At 43.1% G+C, this 26,370-nt stretch overlaps 1 protein-coding gene across 1 annotated transcript in view; it reads right to left on the reverse strand.

Annotated features, from left to right (window-relative positions):
• The window catches only part of LOC144697119 (A disintegrin and metalloproteinase with thrombospondin motifs 19-like), a 538,939-nt gene that overhangs the window by 240,358 nt on the left and 272,211 nt on the right, over nucleotides 1-26,370 (reverse strand). The window contains exons 12-13 of the mRNA XM_078568954.1: nucleotides 21,328-21,464; nucleotides 12,772-12,941 (exon numbers count right to left, since the gene is read on the reverse strand). Of these exons, the coding sequence (XP_078425080.1) occupies nucleotides 12,772-12,941; nucleotides 21,328-21,464 (307 nt within the window). The remainder of the gene's footprint in view (nucleotides 1-12,771; nucleotides 12,942-21,327; nucleotides 21,465-26,370) is intronic.

The following is a 26,370-nucleotide window of genomic DNA, read 5'->3' on the forward strand; positions in this document are numbered from 1 at the left end:
CTTCCCTGTCCAATTATTCTCTGCACTATAAACCTAGTTGACCCAAAGACTGCAATTGGTCTTGATTCTCTGTGCAATCCCATGGCTATCAATCAGTATATTATAATTTTCTTTTCCTGTTTTTAAATGTCATTTAAAATCTATAATTAATTCTATACAATCATAATTTTTCAAGCTTCCAATTATTAATTCCTCAATCCCAGTGTCCAGCACCAATAATATGATAAAATAGCTCATGCTATTGCCTCTCTCAGTCCACTTAAAATTTGGAAAATCATTACAATTCCTTATTGGATGAGATAGATTTTTGATGCTCCAGTAACAATGCTATGAAACACAAATGGCTATATTTATATGCAATAATGTATAGAAATTGTTTAAGGTGTGTACTTTATATCCACAGTCCTTCTTCTTGCTTCTTCTTGTGAAGATATTTAGTCACTTTTTTGTTACAATTTAGCATTGTAAATTGCCATATAACTATTTCCGGACACCGTATTGACGAAAGTATTAGCGCATGTGCAGTGAGTCATTGCTGGAAGTATGCAAAACAGGCCGATCATGGCAGGGAAAGCTGATTGAGTTTAATGCACCAGCTAATGTCCTCTCTTAACCTCACACAGCTGAATATGATTTCAGCAGTATGAAACACCTTGCCACTAGTGCTACTTTTAGGGAGGTGTCAGCTGTGGCTCAGTTCATAGCACCCTCGCCTTTGAATCAGAGGGTTGTGGGTTCATGTCCCACTCCCGGAAAACCAAGAACTGTGATTGTACTCGAAAGAGTTGCAATCTGTGACTGTTGATAACTCGAAAGAGTTTAAAGGGATCATCAGCTCCTTCCAGGATCAATTGCTGGTTGACTTCTTATAGCAGTTGTTACAATTCTATACATTTGTCATATTTGGTTTAAGTTGCAAAAGCACACAGGGAGAGGTGTGGCAGGTACTGAAGGAATTTTTGATCACTTCATGGCTTCTGCAAAAACCTGTGGCTCCCAAACATGTGTGCACTAGTAGGCATTTCCCTTAGAATACACCATGACTTGGAGAATTAACAGAGCAGGACAAACTGCTAGAAGAGAGAGGAAGAGGAGGAGGTGAAAGGCAGTTAGCAGGTGGCCATATCCATCCAGGGTGTTTGGGGTACAATTCTCCTGCCTGAACCCCAATGGAGAGTGATGGGTAGGATATTTGCTGTTTAGTAAGGACATTCTCATTGAACATGGCACCTGCTACAGTCACAATTGAACCTCAGAGCAGGGCAAGGACCGCATTTGTCAATGGCTGTGAAGGTGAACATGGCCGTGTCATTTTATGCCTCCAGCTTGAGCTGGGCATATTTGCCACATCTCACAGTTTGCCACACACTGTTGCGTAAAGGACATCACTTAGGCTTTCTTCTCAATGAGAACTAACTTCATTTCATTCTCTCTTGTTAGAGACTAGCAGGTGGAGTGAGCTTTGCAAGGATTGCTAGATTCCCTATGGTGCAGGGTGCCATTGATTAAATGCACATCATCCTGCGGTCACCATATGTTAATGAGGTCCTATAAGGGACATGCATTAGGTGAAAGTTGCCACCTGCTCAAACACATGAAAGACAATGGTTGTAAAATAAAAATCATCAAACAAAAAAACTATTAAATAGTGAATTAGAAAAAGCAGTTAAGGAACTCAACCAATCTCCCTCACATTTTTAAGTTATACTGCCTTGCTGTGTAAATGGACCTAGTGGACCAAATCCAACCAAAGCGTACTCCACAGACCACAGATGATGACAGCTCTGCTAGAGTCCAGACCGCATTGTTAGTGCTGTCAAGAGTGATTTCAAGTGCACTAGAAATTGGAAGCATTGTGGTTTACAATAGGCAGTATAAACTGGGCAGTGGTAAGCTAAACAAAGCACATTCCAGAAAACATGGGTAAATGTAATTTTACAGAAGCACCACATCGGTTGATCCACAGCCCTGCAATACTGATTGTTGTTCTAGACCTTTTCCGAAATTGTACTGTTAAATATGGACAGAGAAATGAATAAGCAATAAGTAAAATTAAGGGCAGAATACATGGAGGTTAAATGCATGCAAACATTATGCTACCTGCCTATTTCAAAGATTTTGATGTCTAGCTAGTGCTAATGGCACTGTTGGTTGGTTGGACTTATGAGCAGGGGGCCATATTATGAGTGGCTAGCATCATTTAAAGCTAACCTGTACTACTTAAAGCTAGCCTGTCCCTCTTAATGCAATGAATGGACATTACAAGTATGTCAGCTGATACCCTTCATTAGTGCAGTTTATTTTTACTTGAATTTTCCCAGGTCATTTGCACAAATTTCATTAGGTTATGTCTGCGAGTTCTCTCAGGTCCAACCCTGACATTGTCATCAAACCTGCTGACAAGGGTGGTGCTGTTGTTGTCTGGCGCACTGACCTCTACTTCGCAGAGGCTGAGCGTCAACTCGCAGACACTTCCTCCTACCTCCCCCTGGACCATGACCCCACCACTGAACATCAAGCCATTGTTTCCAGGACTGTTACTGATCTCATCTCCTCTGGAGATCTTCCTTCCACAGCTTCCAACCTCAGTCTCCGATGGCCCGCTTTTACCTCCTACCTAAAATCTACAAACAGGACTGTCCAGGCAGACCGATCATGTCAGTCTGTTCCTGCCCCACGGAACTCATTTCTTGCTATCTTGACTCCATTCTCTCTTCCCCTTGTCCAGTCCCTTCCCCCCTACACCCATGATTCCTCTGACACCCTACATCATATCAACAATTTCCAGTTCCCTGGCCCCAACCGCCTCCTCTTCACCATGGACATCCAATCCCTCTACACCTCCATCCCCCACCGGGATGGTCTGATGGCTCTCCGCTTCTTCCTCGAACAGAGGCTTGAACAATCCCCATCCACCAATACTCTCCCCCATCTGGCTGAACTTGTTCTCACACTGAACAATTTCTCCTTAAACTCCTCTCACTTCCTCCAAATAAAAGGTGTGGCTATGGGTACCCGCATGGGCCCCAGTTATGCCTGTCTCTTTATGTGGAACATTCCTTGTTCCAGTCCTACTCTGGCCCCCTCCCAAAACTCTTTCTCCGGTACATCGATGATTGCTTCGGTGCTGCTTCATGCTCTCGTCTGGACCTGGAAAAATTTATTAATTTTGCTTCCAATTTCCACCCATCCATCATTTTCACATGGTCTATCTCTGACACTTCCCTTCCCTTCCTTGACCTCTCTGTCTCAATTTCTGGTGATAGGCTGTCCACCAAAATTCATTACAAGCCTACCAACTCCCACAGCTACCTCGACTACAGCTCCTCACACCCCGCTTCCTGTAAGGACTCCATCCCATTCTCTCAGTTCCTTCACCTCCGTCGCATCTGTTCTGATGATGCCACTTTCAAAAACAGTTCTTCTAACATGTCTTCCTTCTTCCTTAACCGAGGTTTTCCACCCACGGTGGTTGACAGGGCCCTCAACCGTATCCGGCCCGTCTCCCGCGCATCCGCCCTCACACCTTCCTCTCCCTCCCAAAACCATGATAGAGTCGCCCTTGTCCTCACTTATCACCCCACCAGCCTCCGCATTCAAAGGATCATCCTCCGCCATTTCCGCCAACTCCAGCATGATTCCACCACCAAACACATCTTCCCTTTACCCACCCTGGCGGCATTCCGCAGGGATCATTCCCTCCGGGACACCCTGGTCCACTCCTCCATCACCCCCTACACCTCAACCCCCTCCCACGGCACCTTCCCATGCAACCGCAGAAGGTGCAACACCTGCCCCTTTACTTCCCCTCTCCTCACCGTCCAAGGACCCAAACACTCCTTTCAAGTGAAGCAGCATTTCACTTGCACTTCCCTCAATTTAATCTACTGCATTCGCTGCTCCCAATGCGGTTTTCTCTACATTGGAGAGACCAAACGCAGACTGGGTGACCACTTTGTGGAACACCTTCGGTCTGTCTGCAAGCATGACCCAGACCTCCCTGTTGCTTGCCATTTCAACATTCCACCTGCTCTCATGCCCACATGTCTGTCCTTGGCCTGCTGCATTGTTCCAGTGAAGCTCAACGCAAACTGGAGGAACAGCACCTCATCTTCCGACTAGGCACTTTACAGCCTTCCGGACTGAATATTGAGTTCAACAATTTTAGATTATGAACTCTCTCCTCCATCCCCACCCCCTTTCCGATCCCCCTTTTTTCTAATAATTTATATAGATTTTTCTTTTCCCACCTATTTCCATTATTTTTAAATGTACTTCCATCCATTCTTTTATCTCTACCTTTTAGCCTATTTCGATCCCTTCACCCCACCCCATCCCCACTAGAACTATCTGTACCTTGCTCGTCCTGCTTTCTACTCTTAATGTCACCTATTATCACATTCCTTAGATAATATCACCACCTTCAACACCTCTTTGTCCTTTTGTCTATGACATCTTTTGGCTATCTCCACCTATCACTGACCCTCTATCCAGCTCTACCTATCCCACCCCCCTTTAAACCAGCTTATATTTCACCTCTTCTCTATTTTTCCTTAGTTCTGTTGAAGAGTCATACAGACTCGAAACGTTAACTGTGTTCCTCTCCGCAGATGCTGTCAGACCTGCTGAGTTTTTCCAGGTATTTTTATTTTTGTTTTGGATTTCCAGCATCCGCAGTTTTTTGCTTTTATCTTAGATATTCAAGAAGTTTCTACTGCAGATTTCCCTTTGAAAAATTCCAGTTTTTGGTTTCAGTGTCTTCCTCTATTTTAGTAAGTAAAGCATCCCAATGTCCATTTGTTGCCATGGACTTTTAAACTAGTTTTGGTTCATTTTTAACTAAATTTTCTTTATATTACAGTCAGAATCTGACAAACTAGATTTTGGGTTTGGGTAAAGTGAAGTCAAAGTGAGCTTTGTGCCATTTTCACCTTAGAAACATCGAGCAAGTGATGTGCCAATGCATTTTGAAGAGAATTTAGTCATCATGTCATGCATTTGCAAGTAAACAAAGGGTGCTTTTCTGAATATTTCTTCACAAAACAGTGCCCCAATAAATAAGTTATTTCCAAGTATCTCTTACTGATGTATGAATTTTTCATTGAGTCAAACATTCAGTATAATGATGTCTGAGTTATACTATCATCTGGATTTTTAAAATAAATTATTTTTACTTCAACTTGTACTATATGGTTTCTATTAATCTTGGAGGTTAGTTGAATATTTGGAGCAACTGATGTGAAATTCCAACATTAGGTCAGCTAGCGATGCTCAATGTGCAGCAGTCTCAGTCATTGCCTTTAATATTCCTTGTCCTTTAAGGGAGGAAATCTGCCCTCTTTAACCCTTCAGGCCTACATGTGAATCCAGATCCACAGAAATGTGATCGACTCTTAACTGCTTCCTGAAATGGCCTAGCAAGCCACTCAGTTATATCAAACCGCTACAAAAAAGTTTCTTATTCAAGAATAAGACCCGACAGACCAACTGGCATTGATCTAGGCACCAAACATGACAAAGGCCCACTCAGCCCAGTCGACTCTGCAAAGTCTTCTCACCAACATCTGGGAACTTGTTCCAAAATTGAGAGAGATGTCTCATATAGTAGCCAAGGAACAGTTTGTCACAGCCAGACTCACTGAATCATACCTTACTGCTAATGTCCCAGATTCCCTCATCACCATTCCTGGGTATGTCCTGACCCACCAGCAGAACAAACCAACCAGAAGTGCTATACAGGCGGGATGGAATGCTCCTGCAAGTCCTCAGTGTTGATTATGGATACTATGAGGTTTTGTGGCATCAGGTCAAGCATGGGCAAGGAAATTTCCTGCTGAAAGACCACCTATCACCTTCCTTCAGTTGCTGAATCAGTACTCCTCCATTTGAACACCACTTGGGAGAAGGAGTGAGGATAAAAATGACACAATGTATTCTGGGTGGGGGACTTCACTGCTCATCACCATTACTGACTGAGCTGGCTAAGTCCTGAAGGGCATATCTGCTAGACTGGGCCTGCGGCAGGTGGAGAGAGAACCAACATGAGGGAAAAGCCCACTTGGCATATCAAGCTACCTGTCACAGATCTAACTACCCATGCCCCATGCCACTATTTCTTGGAGTGACCACTGAAATGTCCTTGCTTGAGACAATGTCCCATCTTCACATTGAGAGCACCCTCATTCGTGGTGTGTGACATTCCCAGTCTCTTAAATGGGATAGAGTTAGAACAGACCTAGCAGCTCAAAGCTGGGCATCTATGAAGTCCTGTGAATCATCATCAGCAGGAGAATTATATTCCACAAGAATCTGTAACCTTATGGCCTGGCACTTCAGCATTACCACCAGCCAATAAGGAGCATAGGATAGATGCCAGGAGCAGCAATAGGCATACCTAAAAACCTAGTGAAGCTACAACACAGGACTACATGAATGCGAATCAGTGTAAGCAACATGCAATGGACAGCGCTAAGTGATTGCTAACCAACAGAGAAGGTCAATGCTCTGCAGTCCTGTCACATCCAGAATGGTGGTGGACAATTAAATAACTAATGGGAGGAGAAGGTTCCATGAACATTCCCATCCTTAATGACTGCAGAGACAAACATGTGAGTGAAAAAGACAATACTGAGCTATTTGGAAATGCCTTCAGTCAGAAGTGCTGCGTGGATGATCCATCTTAGCCTCCTTCTGAGGACCCCGCCTTTACAGATGCCATTTTTTAGCCAATTCAATTTACTCCACATGATATCAAGAAATGGCTGAATGCACTGGATACAGCAAATGTGCCAACAATAACCTGGCTGTAGTACGAAGATGTGTGCCCCAGAACTAGCCATGGCTCTAGACAAGCTCTTCTAGTGCAATTACAATGCTGAAATCTACACAACAATGTGGAAGATTGCCCAGGAATATCCTGGCCACAAAAAGCAGGATGAATCTAGCCTGGTCAACTACCACCTCATTTGTCTCCTCTCAATCATCGGCAAACTAATGGAAGGTGTTATTGACAATCCTTTCATGTGGCACTTACACACTGATGCCCTGCTCACCATTGCTCAGTTTGGGTTCCAGGAGGACCACAATGCTCCCGAGCTCATTGGAGTCTTGGTTCAAACATGGACAAAAGAGATGAATTACAGACATGAGATGAAAATTACTGGTCTTGACAAAAAGGCAACAGTGATGAACTTCCCAACACCCTTGAAGTAAAATTGAAGTCACTAGGAACCAGGGTTGGAGTCATACCTAGTACAAAGTAAGATGGGTGTGGTTGTTGGAGGTCAGTGATCTTAGCTCGAGGATGTCACTGCAGGAGTTCCACAGGGTAGTAGTGTCCTAGGCCCAACTATCTTCAGTTGCATCATCAATGACCCTCCCTCCATCAGTATGTTAGCTGATGATTACAGTCTTGAGTTCCATTTGAAACTCTGCAGATACTTAAGCAATCCATGCCTGCATGCAGCAAGGCTTAGGCAACATTCCGGCTTGGACTGACAAGTGGCCAGTAATATGCACACCAGACTAGTGTCTGGCAATGACCACCTTCAACAAGAGAATCTAACCACCTCCCCTTGACATTCAATGGCATTACCATTGCTAAATCTCCCACCTTCAGCATCTTGGGGATCACCATTGACCAGAAAGATAATTGGACGGGTCACACAAATATTATGGTTACAAAGCCATAGGCTGGGTATTCCATGGTGAGTAACTCACCTCTTATCTTCCCAAAGCCTGTCCACTATCTATAAGGCACAAGTCAGGAGTGTGAAGGTATACTCTCCACTTGCCTGGATGGGTGCAAGTCCAACAACACTCAAGAAGCTTGGTACCATCTAGGACAAGGCAGTCCAATTGATTGGCACCCCATCCACCACCTTCAACAATCACTCCCTCCATCACAAGTGCACTGTGGCTGCAGTGTGTATCACTTACAATATGCACCGTAGCAACTCGCCAAGGCTCTTCTAATAGCGCCTTCCAAATACATGACCTCTGCCATCTAAAAGACCAAGGGCAGCAGTTACACGGGAACACCATCAAATACAAATTCCCCTCAAAGTCACCTGACTTGGAAATCTTTCATCATCACTGGGTCAAAATCCTGGATCTCCCAAGTTAACATCACATGGGGTGCAGCGGTTCAAGAAGGCAGCTCACCACCACTTTCAAAGGGCAATTAAATATTGGCCTTGCCAGTGATGCCCACAAGCCACGTACAGATATGAGAAAATTGTCCGCAGCTTCCATGGAGTGACAATCACCATCAGATTGCCACTCCACTCCTACTTCTCTACACCATGCTGGAGCTCCACATTTTTGATCCCAGCTTCTCCGGAAGTGTGGAGCATACCTGAAATGGGAGTGCTTCCCCAGCAATCCAGGGCCATGAAGGCGACAAGTCATGCCCTCCTTTTACAGTACTAACTGCTGCATTCTGGTAAATAAAGTGTTTAAATATCCCAGAGCTGCTTTGAAAAGTTATGGAGAGAAGGCAAGTGTATAAGGAGATAGGGCGAGTAAGAAGGTAGGGTGGGTAAAGGTGTGGGCTGGGTGAAGGGGTAGCGTGGGTGAGGTAAGTGGATAAGGGGGTAGGGTGGCACGTAGGTAGGGTGGCAGGTGGGTGAGTGGATAGGTGGGTAGGGGGCTAGTCAGGTCAGGTCTGGGGGGAGTTGGGCGGTGGCGGCTAGTAAGGTTGGGTTGGGAGCGAGTCAGTTGGTACAGCAAGTATTATCAGCTGCAGGAGCTCAAGTTCCATCTTTTGGAGTTTGAGCAGCAGCTGGCATCACTGAGGTGTATCCACAAGGTTGAGAGCTATGTGCGGAGCACATTTCTAGATGTGGTCATCCCACAGCTTAAGGATGTTGAGACAGAGAAGGGATGTGATCACCAGACATACAAGGATGACCAGGCAAAAATCCCCTGAGTATATCTCACCCTCCAACTGGTTTTCAGTTCTGAATACAGGTGAGAGTGATAGTTCCTCTGGGGATTGGAGCCAGAGTCAAATCCATGGCACCATGGGTGGCTTAGCTGTATAGGGGTGAAGGAGGAAGATTGGAAAAGCAATATGATTTGAAATTCTTTAGTTAGGGAGCTGACAGATGTTTATGTGGCTGCAGATGTGATTCCAGAATGGTATATTGTCTCCCTGGTGCTAGGATCAATGAATGCCACTGAGTGGCAGCAGAGTACTCAGAGGTGGACAGGTGGAATGTGACCAGTGAAAGGTTGTGGTCCATAGATCTGGGACTAATGTCCTCATAGGGTGGTTTGCTAGTGATGCTTGGGGGGAGGGGGGTTAAACTAACTGGACAGGTGTATGGAAACCAGAATTAAAGCAAAAGCAAGATGCACAAAAGATTGGGAGAGACAGATAGCGCTAAGAAAGAGCAAGGTATTAAGTCGGGTCAGATAAAGAGGGAATTCAATAATGTCTAATTTAGGTTAACAGTGCATGTCTGTAACATGGTAAACAAAGTCAGCGAGCTGCACGTGCACAGTGAAGGAAAGAAATGAGGACCGGTGGTAATATTGACTTAGGAGAACATTACAGTCCTGGAGGGAGAGGATCTCCTGGAGGGGTCAATGAAAGAATTTATTTGGTTTCAGTTAAGAAACAATAGAAGTGTCATTAGATCACTGGGTGTATGCAAAAGGAGACCAACTAATGCGGAAGATACAGAGGAGCACATTTGTTGGGAAATTACAGAGATGCAAAAATTATAGGGTAATAATAATGTGAGACTTTAATTATCCAAATATAAATTAGGTTAGCAATAGTATAAAGGGCAGAGAGAGATAAGAGTTTCTAAAGTCTGTTCAGGAGATTTTCTTGATCAGTATGTTTTGGGACCAGTGAAGCAGGAGACATTAGTGGATCTGGCTCTGAGGAATGAGGTGTGCCAAGTGAGTCAAGTGTCATTAGGAGAGCATTTAGGGAACAGCGATCATAGAATCATAAGGTTTAGGTTAGCTATGGAAAAGGACAAGGAGCAATCTAGAGTAAAAACACATAATTGCTGGTAGGCCAATTTCAGTGGGGCAAGAATGGATCAGGTAGAATTGTAATGAAACAAAGGGCTGCCTTTAAAGAAGAAATGTTTCAGATATAGTCAAGGTACATTCCAATAAGGGGAAAAGATAGAGTAAAAAATGCCAGCACTCCCTGGATGACAGAAAGATAAAGAGTAAGAAGAAGCAAATAAGGGTGGGTATGAGAGATGTCAGGTTGATAACACAAATGAGAACCAGGCAGGATATAGAATGTTCAGTGGGGAGGGGAAGTGAAAAAGGAAATGAGAGGCAAAGAGAGAGTATGCGAAGAGAGTGGTAGCTAAAACAAAATGGAATCCAAAATATTTCTATAAACTTTTATTTAGTAAAAGGATAGTGAGAGGAGGGGTGGGGACTGATTAGAGACCCAAAAACGGAATATATAGATGGAGGCTGAGGTACTATATGAGTACTTTGCAGCTGTCTTTGTAAAGGAGGATAATACTGCCATAGTCATGGTGGAAGAAGAGGTTATACTGGAGGGACCAAAAGGTTGATACGGTGGATCTATTAGAAAGGCTGGCAGTACTTAGTTAATAAGTCACCAGGAGCAGATGAGATATATCAGAGGATGCTGTGGGAAGTAAGGGTGGAAATTGTGAAAGTACTGACCATAATCTTCTAATCTTCCCTTGAAATGGGGGTGGTGCCAGAGGGCTGGAGAACTGCAAATGTGACATCCTATTCAAAAAAGGGTGTAAGGATAAACTCAGCAACTACAGGACAATCACTTTAACCTCGATGGTGGGAAAGCTTTCAGAACCAATAGTCCAGAACAAAATTAACAGTCAATTGGACAAATGTGGATTACTTAAAGCTGGCATGGATTTGACAAATTCAAATAGGGATTAATCGAATTCTTTGATGAGGTAATTAAGAAGGTGGATGAGGATAATGTACACCAGATCAACTACATGATCTTCTGAAAGGCATTTGATAAAATGCAACATAATAGGTTTGTCAGCAAGTTGAAACCCATGGATAAAAAGGGTTAGTGGCAACATGGAAACAAACTTGGCTGAGTGACAGGAAACAGAGAGTTGTGGCGAACAGGCATTTTCAGATTGGAGGAATGCATAAAGTGGAGTTTCCCAGGGTCAGTACATATATAGAGGCATAAAGTACTAAAGCAAGGAAGTTATGATGAAGCTTTATAAAACACTAGTTCAGCCTTAACTGGAGTACTATGTCCAATTCTGGGCACCGCACATTAGGAAGGATGTGAAGGCTTGAGAGAGGGTGCAGAAAAGTTTCAGTATAATGGTTCCAGAGATGAGAGACTTGAGTTACGTTGATAAATTACAGAAACTGGGGTTGTTCTCCTTAGAGAAGAGAAGGATGAGAGGGTATTTGACAGAGGTGTTCAAAATCATGAGGGATCTAGGCAAAGCAGATACAGAGAAACTGTTTCCTTTGGAAGAACGGTGGAGAACCAGAGAACACCGAGCTAACATGATTGGCCAAAGAATCAAGGGCAACAAGAGGAAAAATGTTTTATGCAGCAAGTGGTCAGGATTTGGAATGCACTACCTGAGAGCGTGATGGAAACATAATCGTGCCTTTCAAAAAGGAACTGGGTAAGCACCTGAAGAGAAATATTTTGCAGGGCTGCAGGAGAGGGTCAAGGGAATGTGACTAGCTAAATTGCTCTTGTAGAGAGCTAACACAGACATGACGGATAAGCAAGACTGCCATATACAAAAAAGCAAGACCCACAATACAAGCCCCATCTTCCTTTTACCTATTCCGTCTTTCCCCTGCATCACCCCCGTCCCCCCTGCCCTCCAACCAGCTTTCCCCATTCATTCCAATGTCCAAGGTCTGATTCTTTTGCTCTCCTCTTCTTGACTTTGTCATCATTCCTGTTAACCCTGCTCTGCAGTTTTTGTTTTCCTTCTACCCTTTTTTGGACCTCTTTCTCACTCTTCTCCTATACTGCCTTTCTGCATATCTCTTTCCCTCTATCCTCAACTCTCATTCCTCTGTGTTCCTTCCTCTTCTCTCTGGATTTATTAAGACACAATATATCTTTAGAAAGATTCCATTATCTCCAAGAATGTAATCAAAGAACATTTCCTCTGTGAGCATGGGTGGGGAAGACATCTGTCTGGGGCCACTAAAACAGCATAAGGAGAGAGATAAAATGTTGCAGCTCTTTAAAATTGTTTAGCCTGGAAGACGAGTAAATGTCCAGTGGAAATTTGCAATGATTCTTCTTCTGTGTTGGGATTGTTGAAAATTCACCAAGCAAGAGGCATGTTTTGCCAGCCTTCCAGGCTTGGCAACTTCAAACAGCTTGAAAGTGCTGGAGTTGGCTTTACGAACAAGCAGAAAGTAACTGTTTGGAGCTTCGTGATTTGGATCAAAGAAGCTTGCGGGCCATATTTGGCTTATGCATTGTATCTTAGAAACCCTGTTGTCATACATTGGTGCTTTCGTATGTTCTTCCATCAAATGATGGGATGTGTGCTCTAATACATGGCGAATTCACCATCTTATCAACTTGGCAGGGATAGACCCCTGTTGAACCATTTATAACTATATTACATTGGGCACCAATTTGTTTGCTATCATATGCGATCACAATTACAACAACAGACTGGAAATCTTACTATTTCCATCATCACGAAGCTATCAATGGGGTCCCACAAATTCAGGTGTTTGGAATATGGAAACATAATTGTGAATAGAGATCTTAAGAATCATAAATACCTGCATCAGTGATGGCATACCACTGCAAGGAATGCTTTTGATATGATGGCCTGTTGAATGATTGGCACTGCAGGTCTCGAAAACTTGGCACTCCTGCAGGACAAGGAGGGTTCTTGCAAATCCTATACTGTACACGGGAACCCTGACAACTCTTGCCTTCAGGACCAGGCCTGGATGGAAACAAAATAAGCAAAATCTCTGTTGATATGTGCAGCTACATTGAGTTATGCCTTTTAACTCTGTTTGAAAACCTGAAGTTCCTGATGGCTTGAGGTCCAATCCTGACAGAGACGAGCAGTTGTTGCAATTTTCCATTGGCCCATAGAAGGCCCTTGACAGAATAAGGAGGCCAAGTTGGTGGCAGAGATTCCGCTAACTGATTCCCCGCAGCTCCCACCTCCTTTGTGTCCAGAAATCTGAACACCAGGAAGAAATTGGGGCTATTGCACTTTAAGAATATTGTGTATTTTATGCTGCTAACCTTCTCAGTTACCTCATCAAAGAATTCAAACAAGTTAGTTAAACCCTATTTTCCTTCGTCAAATCCATGTTGGCTTTAATTAATCCACATTTGTCTAATTGATTGTTAATTTTGTTCTGGATTATCGGTCCTAAAAGCTTTCCCACCACTGAGGTTAAATTGACTGGCCTGGCTTATCGTTACATGCTTTTTGGATAGAGGTGTCATATTTGCAATTCCCCAGTCCTCTGGCACCACCCCATATCAAAGGACAATTGAGGGAGGGGTGGCATAGTGGTATTGTCAACAGGGTAGTATTCCAGAGACCCACAGTAATGCTCAGATGACCCTGATTCAAATCCCACCACGGCAAATGGTGAAACTTGAATTCAATAAAAATCTGGAATGAAAAGTCTGATGATGACCACAAAACCATTGCCGATTGTCGTAAAAACCCATCTGTTTCACTAATGTCCTTTAGGGAAGGAAATCTGCCGTGTCTGGTCTGGCCTGCATATGACTCCAGACCCACAGCAATATGGTTGACTTATGAAATGCCCTCTAAACAAGGGCATGCTGGACAATACATGCTGGCCTAGCCATAAATGCCCACATCCCATGAACGAATAAAAAAGAATATGTCCAGTACATCTACAATTTCCACCCTTACTTTCCTCAGCATCCTCAGATGTATTTCAATCATTCCTGGTGATTGATCAACAGTCTTGTCTACAATAAGCTGTACATTGTGGCAAAGGTATTTTGGTAGTAGAACCTAAGTGCCTATGTAATTATCAGAAAAAGGTTAGGACCAGCTTTTTTTTTTATTCAACAAAATAATGATGCCCTTCTGCTTTGTGCCAGGTCTTGCTGGCACTTAACACAAAACATACATAATATTAAAATGATGTTGAGGTTTGAATATCTGAATTAATGCTAATTAGACCCTCACCTATCTCCCTGACTGGCCAAAATGCACCTGTTAAAAAAGCGCGTGGTACAAAGTTGGCATGGATCCACTGAATTGCATGCTGCCATGATTTTAAACCCCTTCACCCTCCCATTGTCATCAGGTGTTGGGGTGGGGGTGAAAGGGTTTAAAATCAGGCATAGAGATTCATACTCTTCTGAAGTTATGCTAACACAGCAAGCCCAAGGAGTTTTGGACACAATATGTTTTTGATGATAGCGGTAACATCTGTAGACCAAAGGTTAAAACACTACAGAAACTTCATGTTTAACAATTAGTTTTTAGTTTGGATGTGTAATGATTAAATAATCTAAGTATATTAATCAATTAGCCTGATATTACATTCTGCTTAATTGTAATCAATGCATGACACTATTGCTGTGTGACTGGTCCTTTGTTTGTAGTTGCATCCTTACTTGACAAGTGAAATACACCACATGGCCCTAGGTTGGCGCAAAGCTACACTTCTTGGTTTAATTACATCGCAAATGTTGCAAAACCCATCGGAGTTGGATGAGCTAAGGCCTCAAACCGTTAACTCACCAGCCATTGACATTTATCAGTTATACTTAAGTTAGAAAGCCCTATGGTGTGGAGAAAACAGCTGTGAGGTTTCAAACCATCACCTCTGTGTCCTAAATTAATTTAGCCTTTTAACTTGTAGTGTTTTAAAAGAGAAACAGTCACTTTCCTTCAAAATATATAATAGGCAATTGTATTACTTTGGCTCTGTAACCTTGAGAATTCAGTTCTGTGATCATTTTTTGTGGCTACGTAATTCTTTTGACTCTTATTACTTATGAAAATGTATTAAGCTGTACCTCAGCTTTAACACACTGATTGTTTTTATGCACCAATTTTAAACACACTTTGTATGGATTTTATGTATGAAGTAACTTTGAAATTTCTGTATTAGTTTAAGGCTGCATACCACTTTGTACTCCTTTAATTAACTTTGTTCCAAGCACTAGCAGCCACTATAAAAACATACACCAGCAAGTAGTTTCCTTAGCCAAAACATACTGATAGGCGTCTGCCTTAATGAGAACCCTAGAGGATACCCATGCACCAATTAGACATCTGCGATGATGAGTCCAGAAATTAATCATTAGAGGTTGACATCACGTACTCTCTTATCTCAAGTAAGTAGACAAAGAAAATATCTTAAGGTGCCCCATTATCTCTGTAGAAAGCCATAAAATGTAATGAAACAATAAAAAAAAGCCATAATGAGAAAACATGGTCCCACAAGTAACTGACACCTTAGTACGCCAGTCAGGAGATAGCAGGAAATTACATCAGTAGATGACCATCAACCCTAAGGAACCAATCAGAAACTGATCACGCATCACCTAAACCAATCAGAGACTGATCATGCATTGCCCAAACCAGAGTTCAGGAACACTATTGATGAGCTGTTTCCCAGAAAGAGTTAAAAAGCACCAGCTTTCAGCTGTCAGGCACGCAGAGGTAGAAACTGAAGACAAGAGACTGCTTTCCAGCTGGGAGCAGTAGACCATAGAAATGGCATAGCGAGAGAGATAAGACCACGTGTTGTCTTGCACCCAAGGGTGAATCTGAAAGCAAGAACCATGTTCAGTCAGTAAAGCCGCTGCCCAGTTTGTTAAGTGTTACCTTTTGTTACTTAATAAACATTTTCTGAATTATGTCACCAGATTGTCTCCGATTGCCTGAATGGTTAAAGTCTCAAAAGGAAAAATTAATATTAGGCGAGTGCAGACTTTAGTTCAAACACCCTAAAATCAGTACATTTTCCATACAAAATGTGTTTGTTTCTAAAGTATATAATTTACCCAATTGCACTGAAAATGACACATGCCCCACCTGGGTTTTGTTGCACTTTCCTCTCTCTACCCCTCAGCCTTGTCTTTCTGGAGAAAAGTGCCCTGGCCTGTGCAGTCTTTCCTGATAGTTATAATCTCTCAAGTTCCAGTATTATCCTTGTAATTCTCTAAATTAGCAGATAATGTATTCACTTCACTGACAATTTACCACTTTTAATGGCTCTGGAAGAAAGCTACTTTCTTACATAGCATCCCTTCGAAAACCAATTTGCCATTGCATGGAATCCAGATTAATGGATAAACTTGTGTTGCTCAATAGGACTGAGGAAAAGTTCCTAGCTATAGTATCCGGTGGTCACCGATTCTCAGTGATTAGTAAATCATTACACATGGAAAACAGGGGCTGAAATGTGTTGCTAACTTGGAAGTCCCACCACTAGGGCTGAAACGGGAGGTGACACCGTTCTGCCGGGTGGTGAGACCGGAGGCAGCATATTGTTGATGACAACCAATTAAGAGGTTGTCACCAGGGCAGCGGCTCGCCCCCAAGAGCTGCTGACCCAATCAGAGGGCCAGCAGGTCAGCAGTGTCACCTCAATGGCAGGGCTCATGTGGTTAGGGGAAGCAAGGCCTGCAGCCCACCTGACACCTTTCCCCGCCATTTTTCCAACCCTCCCACATCCCAGCCGGCTGCTAATGGGCCATGAAATTTCAGCCCCAGGTTTTTTTTGATTTGAGTCTAAAAAAAATTCTGGTAGTTAGTGGTCCAAAAATGAAAATATTTCAAAGTGAAGAAATAAGGTAATTTCAAAATGGTTTATTAGGCTAGCTGTACCACACACTTTGGGCTGATGTGAAGCCATTCTGCTTTTGATTTGACACAAACGATTTCGTATAATCTGAGTACAAAGTCACCCAAAGCTCATTTCGGCAAGAGGTCCGAGTTGAAAACCAGATGCTACTATCACACTGTTTGGTCTTCATACCCACTGCAGTGTAATAGTGTAATTGCATCTTTCATGAAACCATATTTAAATGAACCTCATAAAATTTGTTTTTAGAAGTTTTTAATGTTAGCAGTCCCCTAACATTAAAGTGTAGTGCCCATTTGGGTAAAAATATTCACGCACGGAGCTCCATCATTCTCCTATAGAAACGTGATATGCAAAATGATTTTGGAACCTGTGAAACAATGGCTGTAAAAGCTTATTTTTAAACAGTATTCATTGCAAATCATCTGATTGTTGTGCACTGCAACCCCTTCAATGCACAGATCCAGGTTGACCTGATTTGTGTGGTGATACCAGTATCTTTTCTAATCATAGAAGGGAGTGTTAATGACTACCTACCAATGGAATTCCAAATCTTTAAAAGCATTTACAGGGGGGTAATCTGACAAAATTTTTTTGCTAGTCAAAGGAGGAGATAGTAGGACAGGCAACTAAATGCTTGATTTGAAAAGACAGGTATTAAGGAGGATCAGGGCCTAGGCAACCGAAGGCAAGGCTGCCAGTGGGGAATGAAGCAAGTAGAGGATGAAAAAGTGTTGGAGAAACTCAAAATTCTTAAGGGTTGTCAGTTTGGAGCAGGTTACAGAGATAGGGAAGGGTGAGGCCATGAAAAGATTTGAAGATGGGGATGGGAATTTTAAAAGCAAGGTGTTGTTGGAAATGGAGCCACTGTAGGTCAGTGAGCACTGTTCTGATGGATCAACAGGATTTGATGCAAGTTAGAAAATTGGCAGCAGAGATGTAGATAAACATTAGAATAGTTTTGTTTGGAGGGATCAAAAAGCATAGTTAAGACTTTCAGCAGAAAATGATTTGAGACAGGGGCTGAGAAGGGAGATGCTGGTTGGTTGGCATCCTTCCATCTGTGAGAGACGATGGGACTGCAGACTCAGAATTTTGTGAGGTCAGATGAGATCATCTGCTGCACTTTGTCTGATGGTTGAACAAGCCAATTCTGGAAAGGCAAAGTCTGCCACAAGTGCTGCACATGAAGTTGTCCCTTGCTGGTGGTGTAGGATGATCTCTACTCTGACTCCTTGTTTGCATGATTGGCGTCTGCTATGGAGCTTCTGAAACCACGTTGTTGTGATGGTGAACCCCTTCCCACAGCTGGTATGGTCACTGGCATCAATCATCAGCTAAAGTTTCCCACTTGTCATGATTGATGTTGAGGGCTTTCATGGGCAGAATTTTACATTCCATGGGTGGGCACACGCCTGACCTGATTGGGCATAAAATGGTACGTGATGACGTCAGGTGAGCATCCCAACATCATCGTACACTCACGCGATATTTCAGTTGGTGGGTGCACGCGAGAGTTGGCAGCACGTTGGCCAACAATTAAGAGGCCTATTAAGGCCATTAATGTTTCAATTAGCAAGGGTTTTTAGTTGCCCATCCAACCTTAAGGTTGGCGGGTGGGCGAATTGGCCAGGTGGGCTTTGCATTTTTGAGGAATCCTCTTCCAAGGACGGGATGAGGTTTCTGATATTAAATTTTTTTAAAAAGTGTTTGAGCAGACTTTTTATAATTTGTATTTTTAGGTAAGTGAATCCAATGTGTGGACATTTGTTTTATTTCATGGTTTCAAATTCTTCAGCTCCCTGAGGCAGCTCTCTGCCTCCAGGAAACTTTCATTGCACGCTGCCCTGTGCCCACACTGACTTCACCCTCCTCCCACTCTCACCCTGGCAGCGCTGAGCCTTTCAACAGATGTTTCACGCTGGCTGGCCATTAATTGGCCAGCCAGTATGAAATCGCGTTCGGGGGCCAATTGCAGGCGGCGGGCCATTTCCTGGCCACTCCCGCACCCGACTGACGATCTCAAAATTCAGCCCCATGTCTCTTTTAACAGCATCCTTGAATCAGAACTTTGAGTGCCCTGTTGGTCTCTTGGCATAGGTTACTTCCTGTATAGCATATCCTTTGGGATGCAGCCATTTTGCCCAAGCCAGTGAATTCTTCTTTGCTTGATTAGCACTAATATGCATGGCATGTTTGCCCTAGGGCTGAATCTTCTGGTCAGCGTGCGGGGGCAGACCCAACATTCCGACGTGTAAAATGATGCGCGATGACGTTGGGTGTGCGTCCCAATGTCATCATGTGTCATCTTGATATTTTGTTCGGCGGGTGTATGCCGGAGGCGGCTGCATTAAGCCCATTAAGGCCATTAAGAAAGTAATTGAACTAGTTAAGAATGCTGCCCGTCCAACCTTAAGGTTGGCGGGCAAGCAAAGAACCCAAATAGCCTTTGTGTTTATCAGGAAACCTCATCCACGGGCGGGATGAGGTTTCCTGAAGCTTTTATACAATAAATAAATAAACTTTCCAAACTTCACAAACATGTCCCAGCTCATGTAACACTGTCACACGAGGGGACATGTTTAAATAAATTTTTACTTCATTTATTTAAATGTTTCATAATCTATTCACTCTCCCCGAGGCAGCTCCGTGCCTCAGGGAGATTGCTGCGCTCTTTTGTGTGCATGCGCAAAAGAGCGCAGGTCTCGACTCTCCCTCCTCCCCCTGCCCGCACAGGTAGCATTAAGCGCTACCGGCCGCGTGTTACGCTGGGCTGGCTTAATTGGCCCACCCGCATAAAATGGCGGCGCGCAGCCGATCGCAGGCAGTGATCAGCTCTGCGCCCGCTCCCGCCCACCCTGCCCCCCACAGGAAAAATTCTACCCCTAGAAAGGACTGCTTCATTGGTGACCTTGTCTTTCCATGTGACGCCAAGATGTTTCGTAGATACCAGAGATGGAAGTTATTGAGCTTTTGTTCTTGATAGGTGTAAGTTGTCCAGGCTTTGCTGCCATACATCAATGTTCTGAGGATATGGCATACTGGGAGATGGGAGATGCAGAAGAGGTAGAATTAGGTGGCCTTTGTGATGGAGAGGATATCACGTTGGAAGCTCAGCTCGTGGTCAAACAGGATGTTGAGATTGCAAACAATCTGGTTCAGCCCAAGACAGGAAAGGGGGTGGCACTGGCGGCAAGCAAACACTGTTTGCAGTGGGGCTGAAGACAATGATTTGGTCTTACCGATGTTTGAGTGGAGGAAATTGCACCTCATCCAAGGCTGGATGTCAGGATCGTGTGATTAATAGTATCAAAGGCTGCAAAGATTTCTAGACGCAGCAGGAAGGATAATGTAGAACAGCCATAGTCACAGAAGATGTCATTTATGACTTTGATTAGGGCCATTTCAGTATTCATTCATTCAACTATTCAGAAGTCAATTTGCAAGGACAGAGGGTTCAGAGAGTTTTTGAGGATGGGGGGTGGTGACAGAGGATTTGTAAAGTAGGGAGACGGTACCTTGGGAGAACGAACTATCAGGTAGACTGGGCGCAAGTAAGGAAAGTTGAGAATCAGTAGTTTAGAATTGAATAGGTGGATCTCTTGGATAAGATCGCTCACAGAGAGAATGAAGGAAGATAGGAGACAAAGACGTTAGGTTCAGGGGAAACTCAGCTTAGTGGGCAAGAGGATGAGAATTAAATGGCAGAGGCAGCAGAATGGATTTGAATCATAGTGACAAGGAAGTCCATGAGCTCTTCCCAATTGTTGTTGAAGGTGAGGGTGGAAAGAGCAAAGACAAGGGGTTTAAGGAGATTGTTGGTGGTGGAGAAAAGAAGCTGGGAGCTAGTTTTGCATTCCAGGGTGATCCTGGAGTAACGAGTATATTTTTACAAAGGAAAGCAGGGCCTATTAGTGCTTGATGTAGCCCAGCCAGATTGGTTTACCCAATTGTTTGACAAACTACATTCAGGATAAGTGGAATGGATTATATTTATGCATTTCCATTGGTTTTGCTGCTGACAACAAGAAATTCAAATCCTGTTAGAAAATTAATATACATTTTAGATAATAGTTCTGTCCCCCAGTGACTGTCAGGGCTTTAATTATCTGCATATTTGACCAGGCAGCAATGAATGGCATAGGCATAATGGGTTGAAGGCCTTCAACTGTGCTTAAACTTTTATTGTTCTATAAACTATTGAAATTATTATTAGTGCTTCCAACACACATGCAATGCGTAAAGACAGGTGGAGGCCAGGAGGATGCCCATTGACAAGGTGAACAGATGCCTGCTTTCCAGAGATGGGTTTTCAACAGTGCAACATCATTTGTATGGTTGCTTCAAAGAGCACCTTAAAATTGAGCATGGTGGGACCAGTTTTCTGGTGGGTAAGTAAACGAGAGCATTATAGAAATTTTCCCACATGTTTTATTCAAGTAGTTCAAGCAATAGTTTATTAAACAATATGGACTAAAAAAAAAAATCAAGATAGCTGAGCTGACTTACCTTGCATTATCACATTTGCGCTGGCGGAAATGTACTCCTATATTACATGTTCTACTACAAGTACTCCATATGCTCCATTCTCCATCTATCTGGTCAGGAAGAGGTGTTTTACTGATACATTCACCAACCTTACACCACTGCAAAGGGAAAGAAATTACCTTAATTATTCTTACATGCATCATGCATAGTGATCCAGTTACAGTACACATAAATCACACAAAGGCAGATTTTCATCAATTGTAAATTTTTATTGGAGTTAGCAGATATAAAAAATATTACTCAGCTACTCCTTGAAGGAATTATGTATGTTGTAAGGTGTTCTGCAAAGTAAAGGAAACTGTCATTTTCTAGGTAATATAAGTTTGTTTCTATCTCTAAATCAAATTTAGCATGATCTAGCTTAATGCTACTTTTGTGCTGCCTCTTTCAAGTTGTAATAAGTTGCAAAAGGTTTGAGGCAAAAGTATTGCCACGAATGAAACAATTGGAAGTGGGAGGAGAAGCTACTTGGAAAGATAATATGCTGCAGAAAAACACAACAGCAGCTGGGATTTCTTCCTTTTGGCAGGTTAATAGTGGGGTAGGACATCTGCCTACCTATGTAACTTGACTACTAACTCACTATGTTTACCAGCAGGGGCCCTAATTGTTTATACAGGGTGAGTCAGGAACAGTAATACTCCTTTCCATTTGTTTACCACTGATGGGGGGAGGCAATTCAAGCACTGTCTTTTTTGGAGAGTAAGAGCAACAAGCGGAGGAATTTCTTAGGAGTCCACTGCAGGAAGGATGCCTAGATTCTCAGATCCATCTGTGGATATGTTACTGGCTGAAATAAAAGCTAGAAGGAGTCAACTCCAGCAAGATCAGGGCAAGATATACCTAGGAAAGTGGTTCAGGTCCTTTGGAGAGAGGTGGTTGTGGCAGTCAGGACAATTACCATCACTCCAAGAACAGCCACACAATGCTGCAACAGGTTCAGTAACCTCTTGAAGTTGTCAAGATAAGTCAAGGCACTTGACTCAATGTACATCATATACCACAGGTGAAGTTTCATTCACCTCCTTTCTAAACATCACCTAGTTGTAGGGAAATTGATTTATTAAATGGGAAGCCTCTGGAAATAGTGAAGCACCACATTAACTCACAAACACTCTCTGAACTCATACTTTCTGTCACAAGGAGTTCTATTTGTTTTGAAGGACAGCTGATCCACTTATGAGTCTTGCCATCATGGGATGCATACGCTCATATGAGGGGAACACAGTTTTCATGCCACTCACAATCCTTTAACATTGTACTTTCTCCCCTCACAGGAGAAGGTATCAAAGAAATGCAAATGGGAGAAAAAGAGTTACCGGAAGTCATGCATTTGCATGAAGAAAAGACTGTTGACAATAGACACGCAGGAGATGATGAGTGGGCTCATAGGTAGTGTCAGCGTACTGTGCTATTTTGAAAGCCTTTAAACTTAGCTATAGGTCACAGAATCACACAGTGCAGAAGAGGCCCTTCGACCCATCGAGTCTGCACCGACACGTGAGAAACACCTGACCTACCCACCTAATCCCATTTACCAGCACTTGGCCTATAGACTTGAATGTTATGATGTGCCAAGTGCTCATCCAGGTACTTTTTAAAGGATGTGAGGCAACCCGTCTCCACCACCCTCCCAGGCAGTGCATTCCAGACCGTCACCACCCTTTGGGTAAAAAAGTTTTTCCTCATATCCCCCCTTAACCTCCTGTCCCTCACCTTGAATTTATGTCCCCTCGTGACTGACCCTTCAACTAAGGGGAACAGCTGCTCCCTATCCACCCTGTCCATGCCCTTCATAATCTTGTACACCTCGATAAGGTCACCCCTCAGTCTTCTCTGCTCCAACGAAAACAACCCAAGTCTATCCAACCTCTCTTCATAACTTAAATGTTTCATCCCAGGCAACATCCTGGTGAATCTCCTCTGCACCCCCTCCAGTGCAATCACATCCTTCCTATAATGTGGCGACCAGAACTGCACACAGTACTCCAGCTGTGGCCTTACCAAGGTTCTATACAAGTCTAACATGACCTCCCTACTTTTGTAATCTTTTGCCTCGATTGATAAAGGCAAGTGTCCCATATGCCTTTTTCACCACCCCATTAACATGCCCCTCCGCCTTCAGAGATCTATGGACACACACGCCAAGGTCCCTTTGTTCCTCAGAGCTTCCTAATGTCATGTCATTCATTGAATACTTCCTTGTCAAATTACTCCTTCCAAAGTGTATTACCTCACACTTTTCAGGGTTAAATTCCATCTGCCACTTATCTGCCCAATTGACCATCCCATCTATATCTTCCTGTAGCCCAAGACACTCAACCTCACTGTTAACCACCTGGCCAATCTTTGTGTCATCCACAAACTTACTAATCCTACCTCCCACATAGTCATCTATGTCATTTATATAAATGACAATTAATAGGGGACTGAGCACAGATCCCTGTGGCACGCCACTGGACACTGGCTTCCAGTCACTAAAGCATCCTTCTGTCATCACCCTCTGTTTCCTACAACTAAGCTAATCTTGAATCCACCTTATCAAATTACCCTGTATCCCATGTGCATTTGCCTTCTTTATAAGTCTCCCATGTGGGACCTTGTCAATGGCTTTGCTGAAATCCATATAAACTACATCAACTGCACTACCCTCATCTACACACCTGGTCACCTTCTCAAAAATTTCAATCAAATTTGTTAGGCATGACCTCCCTCTGACAAATCCATGCTCACTATCCCTGATCAAACATTGCCTCTCCAAGTGGAGATAGATTCTCTCCTTCAGAATTTTCTCCAATAGTTTCCCTACCACTGACGTGAGATTCACTGGCCTGTAGTTCCCTGGCTTATCTCTACAACCCTTCTTAAATAGCGGAACCACATTAGCTGTTCTCCAGTCCTCTGGCACCTCCCCCGTGGCCAGAAAGGAATTAAAAATTTGGGTCAGAGTCCCTGTGATCTCCTCCCTTGCCTCCCTTAGCAGTCTGGGACACAAATCTTTGGAACCTGGAGATTTGTCCACTTTTAAGCCTGCCAACACCTCCAATACCTTGTCACTCCCTATATCAAGTTGCTTAAGAACCTCGCAGTCTCTCTCCCAGAGTTCGATACATTCATCCTCATTCTCTTGGGTGAAGATGGATGTGAAGTATTCATTCAACAATGTTCGAATGGTCGAATATCCTTTATCCGAAACCCTTGGAGCTGATTGCATTTTGGATTTCAGATAATCTCGGTTTCAGATACCGCATATAAACTTACATTACAACAGCCTAAGCCTCGGCTAGCTGTAGTCTAAAGTATATAAAATGGCTAGCAAAGTAAGACGTATCATTGAAGAATAAATAAAGGGTATCTGTAATAAGTTTCTTTTTGACATCTTTACCACAAAACAGCACAAGGCAAACAGCGCAGGAGAACAACTAGACTTCCCATGCTAAAAGTCGATGAGGTTCAAAAAAAGTGTAGTTTTAGGATGCTTTCGGATTTACGGATAAAGGACACTCAACCTGTATCATGTATGCAAAGGAAAATCCACAATGTGCACACTAATTAAGCCCTCCTGTTTTTGACACCACATGGGGTGTTCTCGAGGAAGAGGCCAACCATACTGATGGCCACCTAGACATTTTCAGTGACGAAAGTCCTGCCATGTCCAGATCCATAGCTACCACCAAGCCCTCACCAACTTCACAGTATTGTCACTTGGTCAAGCAACAACCCAGAGACACCCACTATAGAGGAAGTTGTTCAGGAGTCGTGGGGGACTTTCAATATTTAAAGTTTCAAGTAATTTTGAATATGAAAACTTGAAGGGAAGAAAGAAAGAAACTTATACAGTGCCTTTCATGAACTCAGGCCATTCCCAAAGAGCTTAACAGCCAATGAAGTACTTTTGAAGTGTAGCCGCTGTTGTAATGTAGGAAATACAGCAGCCAATTTTCACTCAGCAGAGTCCCACAAACAGTAATGAGGTAGGGATCAAATAATCTCCTTTAGTGCCAGGACACCATAGATAACTCCCTGCTCTTCTTTGGACAATGTCTTGGGATCTTTTACGTTCACCTGAGAGGACTGACATGGGCCTTGTTTTAACATTTCATAAAACGAGCAACATCTCCAACAATGCAGCACTCCCTCAGTACTGCAATGAAGCACAAGCTTAAATTTTGTGCTCAAGTCCAGAGATGAGAGTGCTTCCATCGTGCCGCTGCTCCTCCACAGAGGCTGGAGATCAACCACCTAGAGACCCAAATCTCAAAAGTGCCATTTCAAAGGAATGGTGATTTGGAGGCATCGATCTTATGTAGAAGCAGTGGAGAGAGTTTCCATGCATATGGTTTAGATGATGGGGGAGTAAGCAGAGTCCATTGCATGCATCTGCAACACATTGTAGAAAGTTTCTCAAGGTGCGTGAAACACAGTGGAGAGATCAAAAGTACATGAGAGTTTGAGAGCAATAAGACACCAGAAGGAGCTTCTAGAGATATTGGTGGCTTCCGTTTAATTGTGTCAGTCTGAACACAATATTTTCAAAAGATTTCCAAGAATTGATGGAGACCAGTCAGCTTGAAATGGTGCCATCCAGTACCATCTCAGAACCTGTGCCTTGCACTGGTGAATATTCATCTTTAGGTTGTGGGAAGCAAACATAGTTTTACAATGTAGAGTTGTGATTCATTTCTGTTTATGCTTGCAACCTTTTGGAGTTGGATGACAGCAGAGGAAATTTTGCTTATGAAGAAAATAGAAGTCTTTGACAGTGAAGAACAACTTGCATTTGTATAGCAACCTTAACATGGTAAAATATCCTGAGGTGTTTTACACAAGTGTATTCAGGCAAAGGCTTAATAGCAAGCCAAAGGAGATGATAATAGGACAAGTGAAGATTGGGAAGATGTATAATAGCAGGCAGGTTTGAGAAGTTAATTACTTAAAATATGAAAGAGAAGGTAGACAAAATGAAAGTAAGTCGAATAAGTGGAAGATAAAGAATAAAAGCGA

This window comes from Cetorhinus maximus, chromosome 2 (assembly GCF_964194155.1).
Source record: "Cetorhinus maximus chromosome 2, sCetMax3.hap1.1, whole genome shotgun sequence".
Taxonomy (NCBI): Eukaryota; Metazoa; Chordata; class Chondrichthyes; order Lamniformes; family Cetorhinidae; genus Cetorhinus; species Cetorhinus maximus.